This window comes from Telopea speciosissima, chromosome 5 (genome assembly GCF_018873765.1).
Source record: "Telopea speciosissima isolate NSW1024214 ecotype Mountain lineage chromosome 5, Tspe_v1, whole genome shotgun sequence".
Lineage (NCBI taxonomy): Eukaryota > Viridiplantae > Streptophyta > Magnoliopsida > Proteales > Proteaceae > Telopea > Telopea speciosissima.
The window spans coordinates 10,784,621-10,791,537 of NC_057920.1; the positions used below are offsets into that span (position 1 = coordinate 10,784,621).

The window sequence follows — 6,917 nt, forward strand, 5'->3', positions numbered from 1 at the left end:
TGCGATTGCCCGTGGGGATAGGATATCCGAGAGACTTCCTAGTCTTCAATAGCGAGCCCTCAGAGCCAAAATCTCATAAATCTCTAAACTTCTTCTTTATAGATGTTGCTCCGGTGTACGACGGTTGAATGGCCAGCAACGGTCAGTTTTATGAATATCTGTTCCTTCCACAAGAGCAGGAATCCTAATGTACGCACACTCGACTTCTCATGTTTCAAATCTCGAAGTACTTGCGATAATTTTGCTGTTTTGAGACAGTTTTCTTCTAAGAAGAAGAGTGGTTCCATGATTGTTTTAAGAGTATCCCACAAAGAAGCCGCTTATGTGGATGAAGGGCATCGGATGAGCTCCGATTTGAAAGGTTTATGCAGAGAAGGGCGAGTAGAAGAAGCCCTCGAACTCATGGACGATATGGAAAGACGCGAAATTTACATTGTTCCAGACAGATTTCTTGCCCTGCTGCAGATATGTACTGATTTGAAGTTGTTAGAAGCCGGAAGAAGGGTTCATGATTACATATCCAGATCCCCATCCAAACCTGGTATTTCCGTCTTCAACAAAGTGGTCGATATGTACTGCAAAGTGGGCAGTATAGCAGATGCCCGCCAAGCTTTCGATGAAATGCCCAAACGGAACTTGTTTTCGTGGAATTACATGATAATGGGTTTAGTGGAAAATGGGAAAGCAGAAGAAGCCCTAGAAATCTATAACGAGATGAGAACAAATGGTACGAGACCAGACGGGTTTACTTTCTCAGGAGTCCTAATGGCTTGTGCGAGCTTAGGGGCCTTGGAAAAAGGACTGGTGCACTTCGAATCAATGAGCAAAGACTACGGGATTACTCCTTCCACGGAGCATTATGTTTGTGTTGTTGATCTACTCGGAAAATCAGGGAAGACTGCTGAAGCCAGGCTGTTTATAGATAAGATGCCAATCGAACCCAGCTCCCTTGTGTGGGAGACGCTACGAAAATATTTCCCCAGTGAAATCAAGAAGCAGACGGCGGAACCGGGTCGTCGTGCTATATCTTCTTCTGGTTTGAAACAGAGCATTTTGCCTGAAAAGAAATCAAAGATTAACAAGAATCAAACAATTACGAACCCAAAGAAGAAAGAGGTCTATGAGAAGCTAAGATCTTTGAATGAGGAAATGAAGGAAGCAGGTTATGTACCTGACACGAGGTATGTGCTTCATGATATCGATCAAGAAGCAAAGGAGAAAGCCCTGCTCTACCACAGTGAAAAGCTGGCTATTGCATTCGGGCTAATTAGTACTCCACCAGGAACCACGCTGAGAATAATCAAGAACCTCCGGATATGTGGAGACTGCCATAATGCCGTCAAGTTCATATCGAAAATAGAGAAGCGAGAGATCATTGTCAGGGACAACAAAAGGTTTCACCATTTCAGGGATGGCAAATGCTCCTGTGGGGATTACTGGTAAAACTGTAAACTTAGCGGTTCTTCCTTCTGTGTACCCTGTGGGCTGTAAAGATCAAGCTTCTTATGTTGAATTGTAGATTGGAATTGGAACAACTGGTACATATTATGAAAAGGACTAATTCTATAAGAGTTAAGACCATCAAGGGCATTCAATAGGCGGGGTTCTAGTTCTCCAACGGATTGGAATGCACCTGGCTGTGTGAAGGCGTGGGAGTTGGGTGTATTTTGTATTCCTAGTTTCCTACCCAGATGGCCAGGTCATATTAATTTTGATGCTTTTCATGGTTTTCAATCAAGAATGGAAACATTACTCATTTTTTTCTTGGGTTAAATGAATCCAGGCATAAAACTCGATCTTAACACTCCTTATTAATGGACAGGGGAATTCTCTCTCCCCATGTTCTTAGCCTATATTTTATTCTAACTTCCTTACATGAAATAGAAAGATTTGTTTAGGTTATGTTTGCATGCATTTCCATTCATGGAGTGGATAATACATTCTTAATTGAAAATGCGAACACTGTTACACACGTTAGTTAAAACGAATACTTGATTTTAGAATGTTCAGGCGTTTCATCAAATGCCTCATGTGCAAAAGGCAGTAAACCACTTAATCAGAAAAGATTAAGTGCTGGGTATAGGGGCTAGGGAGGATCATAATGTACGCCACCTTTGAAGAGGAGAATCAGAAAAGAAATTTCGAATTAAAAAAAAATATTTGAATAAATATAAGCTAAATAGGGGTGTTTTGGTGTAGTGGACATTGTTTAAGCCAATAGTTCAAAACTGATAATTGACCACTTATAGCCCGATTACAGATTGATCAGTTCATTTGCAATCCCATTAGCCTCTTTATAATCCAATTAGTCCATTTGTAACCCAATTAACATTAACCTTATTAATATTAGGGGTGTAAGATTGGCCCTGACAGCTTTGGCCCGCTTTGAACCCAAACAAAGCCTGGGCTAAGATTTATGGCCCTGAGAGCGGGTTAGGATTGAAAAACTCTGACCCTGGTTAAGAATTATGGCCCTAAGAACGGGTTAGGATTGAAAAACTCTAATCCCGGGCCCGACTCTGTACTTCATTTATATATAAATGATGCAAGTTCACATTGTTATTCATTGTATGTGTTGGTTAAGTAGCTTTTTTTACACACGAAAAAAGGTAGTTTTGGGATTTTCTAACACCATAGGAATATTTCTTGGTTAAAAAACGGATTGCACTTTCCTAATTGTGTTGAACACATTGTGGGTCAGCCTGGTACAGCCCCTACTTCTCCCTTTTGCATCCTTATGGTTCGGGCCAATAAGGGTCAGCCCAGCCCGACCCTAAGGGCGGGTTAAGGTTCAATTTTTCGGGCCCCAAATCAAGGTCGGGTTGGACCTGGGCCAAGTTAAGGAGACTTAGGATTGAGCTGGGGTTTTAAAAAACCAGCCCAATCCGAACCTGTTATAGCCCTACTTATTATGGATCGATAACCAACAACTGACTGAATATAAATAGGTTCATGTCTGGCCTATGAGGGCCAATTCAATTCGAGGCCTTATATTGGTTGGGGTCAATTAGGCCAGACCAAAACCAACCAGTTGACAACCCTAAAGCCAAAGTACAAAAAGAGAGAGAGAGAGAAAAAGAACTGCCTTAATGGAAATTTTCACTTTGACCATATCCATGCCTTAATGAAATTTTACCTTGGCAAAATAATTGGCCCGTGGTCCCAAGCTGAAGGCACTCCCTCTGGTGTTTTAGCACCCCACTCCTAGTGAAATATGTGACAGGCATTGTGGGACCTCAATTAAATATTATAAATATGGTACACAAGACGACAAGCCCAGATCTGAAGAATGTTGAAGAAGCAATGCACTAGAGGACCCTCTGGTGTTTTACCTTTACCCCACTCCCTAGTGAAATATGTCATATATGACAGGCATTGGTGGGACCTCAATTAAATATTATAAATATGGTACACAAGACGACAAGCCCAGATAAGAAAGAGAGAGAGTAGGGAAGAATGGTTGAAGAAGCAATGCACTAGAGGAAGAAGTCTCTCAGACGCCGGGTGAATGGTGATGTCTGGCCCTTCGTCCGGCTTCCACCACTGTCCGTTCATGAGAATCACAGACCTGAGTCTTGAACTTGCAACCCAACTTCTTCCTCCAACCCCCAACCAGCCGACCTTCCGGCGAACCAACCTTATCGATCTTCTCAATTGCCTTTCTCATGGACGAGCATTCCCTCTCCAACTCATTCACTCGAGACCTCATACTATCCATGTCCAACCTCAGCACCTGGTTCTCCCTAATCGCCGCCCTAAACGTCTCCCCTTCCTGAGCTGCTCCTGCTGGTGGTACCATCATCTCTGTTTCTAACTGTTGATGCTGTAAAACCGAAGGCCTGGCAGAATCCGGAGGGGCAATGTCGGCTGCGATGAGAGTTCCGGCAATTGCCTGACGAAGCTGAAGCTGCTCAAAGAACAGAACCTGCACCACCGACCGCAGTGGAAGTCGCTCATTCTGAGCCGCATGAGTGCACGCCTCAAACGTTAGCTTCTGATAATCCAGAACTCCACATATCTTCTCCCTCTCTTCCTCTGTTATCCACGGGTGCGCCTGTAGGAATTAGCAAACCAAGTCAATACTGTGACAACCAAGAAGAACGTCAATACAGAGCACAAGCAGTGCCTGAAGCTGAAAGGGACTACACATACTTACTTCTCATGTAAAACTTAAATTTCCCACATACCCTCATAAATTTCAGGATCTGAATCAAATCATTAATACAACAGAGAAATCTCATGAAAGTTCATGTTACGGATTTGAGTAGGTAAGAGTTAAATTCTCAAAACAGACAAATTGAGAAAACCAATTAACTATTGACTTGGACTGAATTTCTACAGACATGGAATCATGGAGAGTACCATGGGCTTCGGCTAACATGGCCGACACACGGACCCAGTAACGCAGATATAGGGGGAGACAGAACATGGATGTACCTTGAGATAAACATCGACAGCTCTGTATAGGCCGTCGTCAAAAAGTCTAGCATGTTCAGGGAGAGCAACGGCGAGTTCACAAAACTTTTCCGGCTTCAAATTCGCATCGGATGCGATCTCAGAGAGGTATCCATCGACCAATTTCCCTACCAACATCACTGGATTTATCCCTGGCGTTCTTCCACCCATTTCTCCGTCTTCACCGTCGATTCCAAAAGCCGACCTCTCTTCCAATGTCTCCAAGAAATACTCCAATATCCTCCCCACGCAGTCCACATCGTAGAGCGTTTCCATCAGATAAGAATAACTCGGGATCAAAAGATCGTCCAGTGCTGCCTTTTCTAGCTCCGATGCTATCTTCCTCTCCAACGTAGCTCTACAAGCTTCCGATGCGTTCAGTATGTTCGCCGTCCTCAACAATCCAAACAGAAACCTTGTAGTCGATGAACAACCAGAACTAAAGCTTGAGCTCTTCTCCAGTGGCAGATTCGCAACTATGGTCTCCAGCAGCTCTCTCTGCTCAGTCTCTGAAGCTATAGACGTCGTGGATGATTTCCTATTGGAACGAGAAAGGCCTGGAATTGATTTCTTGGCATACGAAATTAGAGAGCTCTCGATGATTCCCAAGCTTAGATCTTGATCTTTCATGGCAGAAATCAGTCGCGTGTAGATCGGTAAGCTAAGAACACCTAGATCTTCAAACCAGGGTTCGGCGCTGGTGTTTTTAGTTTGGTTCTTCCCGCGCTTTCCAGTATCGATCCCATTCCAAAGGATCTGATTGGAAGCCCTGGCTGTGGTTATCCCTTCATTCATCGGCCAACCAAACAATGAGGGATCTGTAGAAGAAGCTCTCGACGCGATTGATTCGATGCACCTCTGCGGAATGTTGAGGGTTTCTGCGAGAGGCATGAGTGTTTCACAGGATTTCAGGGTCTTGATGGATTCTTTGATGTTTCTGAGAACTGATTGGGTTAAGAACCTTTCAGTTTTAGAGATGAGGTTATTTTCCGAGTACTCTTCCGTCATGTCGAGATACTCTCCGGCACAACGTAGGGGAGCTACATTGGAAGCTGTGAGGTCGATTTTCACTCCATAGCAGAACTTTGCCGCGGTTTCGAATGCCTCAGAACCACCTGGAAATTCTGGGAAGGAGATCTCACAGGGCTCCTCTAAGATTTCATCTTCGTCTCCATCCTCCTCTTCTTCTCCTTCTTCTACTTGAAGCTCTGCTTCTGCAACAGAACTTCGTCCTATTCTACTAGGATTGTTTTCTTGCTCAGTGACCAGTTGATGAAGCTTTCTACTTTTCGATATTAGAGGAAACTGAAAGAAGAAGAAAAAAAATCAAGTTTTCAGGAAAAAATGGAAATTTTGCATTCAAAGAGAACTTATGAAAGGTTTGAGGTTCGCTGACCTTATGGAGATGGAAAGTCATGTTTTCGACTTCGATAACAATGTCGCTAGGCAACCCCGTAGTACAAAACCTGCAAAATACGGAGAAGAATATGTTCATTAGACCAGTAAGACACAAACAGAGTGAGAAAGAGACGGGTAAGAAGTATGAACCTACCATGCCTGTCCTCTGGAGATCGGCTTTTCAATATCAAGCGCCATTTTCTTAGGAAACCCTAGTTTTCCTCGAGAGTTCTAATCTTATAGGCTAAACCAGAAACAATGTATATCTGTGAATTTCTTCAGAGAGCCCTGGATCTCCAAAAAGAAGAAATCAATAGCTGAAATACATAAATCTAATGCTGGTTTACATAGGACAAGAAAGAATGAGAGAAGATACCATTACGAGGGGGAAGAACCGAAGAACAGGACACGAAAAGGAAAGAGAGAAATCTCACTCTCAGGGGATTCCAAAAGTCAGATCCGACAAATAGAGCTTAAACAAACAACTGGTGTGGGGAATGCGAAAGGAGAAGAGATTTTCCTCTCCTTTAATTACTAAACAAAACATAAATAATCAGATTTAGAATCTGAGTTTTTCCACAAATCCACAGAGAGACAAAGATGAAAAAATGTCAAAGAGAAGGTAGAGAAAGAAGACTCAGAAAGGATGTCTTTTTGATTCCTTTCTCTCTTACCCAGACCAAAAAAAGAAGGGAAATCTAAAAAGCTAAAAAGAAAAAGGAAGACTCTCTCTCACACAGTCTCTGAAAATCTGTGTTCATAGACAACTGGTTTTATTGCTTCAACGTAAGAGAAAGTTTTAAAAAATCAAACTTTTATTTGAGAAAAGGGAAAATTGTGAGAATCGATGATTATGAGGTTCTTCGTTTGCCACTTTGCCCAACATTGCAAACATCTCTCCTAAGAAGCAAAATTAATTATTGATATCATCACATTTCAATGATCTCATCTAACCTTCTCCTTTTGCCTTTCCCCATACGACCATACTAGCATTTAATGAGAAGGAGCAAAATGTAGGGACATTTTTGTAAGTTCCAATTATAAAATCAAAACGGTCCAAACCG

General features: G+C 42.5%; 2 protein-coding genes across 3 annotated transcripts; one reads left to right on the plus strand and one right to left on the minus strand.

Annotated features, from left to right (window-relative positions):
* On the plus strand, positions 1-1,493 carry LOC122662497 (pentatricopeptide repeat-containing protein At2g15690, mitochondrial-like). Of its 2 annotated transcripts, XM_043858151.1 has the most exons (3): positions 1-48; positions 103-999; positions 1,033-1,493. In XM_043858151.1, the coding sequence occupies exons 2-3, from the start codon at positions 103-105 to the stop codon at positions 1,441-1,443; spliced, it is 1,308 nt and encodes a 435-aa protein (XP_043714086.1). In that variant the 5' UTR covers positions 1-48; the 3' UTR covers positions 1,444-1,493. The 2 variants fall into 2 exon arrangements, with proteins under 2 accessions (XP_043714086.1, XP_043714085.1); XM_043858150.1 differs by having other exon boundaries at positions 103-1,493.
* Positions 1,494-3,367: 1,874 nt separating this feature from the next.
* Positions 3,368-6,120, minus strand: LOC122662493 (BTB/POZ domain-containing protein At5g66560). The gene is made up of 4 exons (XM_043858145.1): positions 6,008-6,120; positions 5,852-5,921; positions 4,438-5,760; positions 3,368-4,054 (listed from the first exon to the last, which is right to left on the minus strand). The coding sequence occupies exons 1-4, from the start codon at positions 6,049-6,051 to the stop codon at positions 3,494-3,496; spliced, it is 1,998 nt and encodes a 665-aa protein (XP_043714080.1). The 5' UTR covers positions 6,052-6,120; the 3' UTR covers positions 3,368-3,493.
* Between the last annotated feature and the right edge of the window lie 797 nt (positions 6,121-6,917).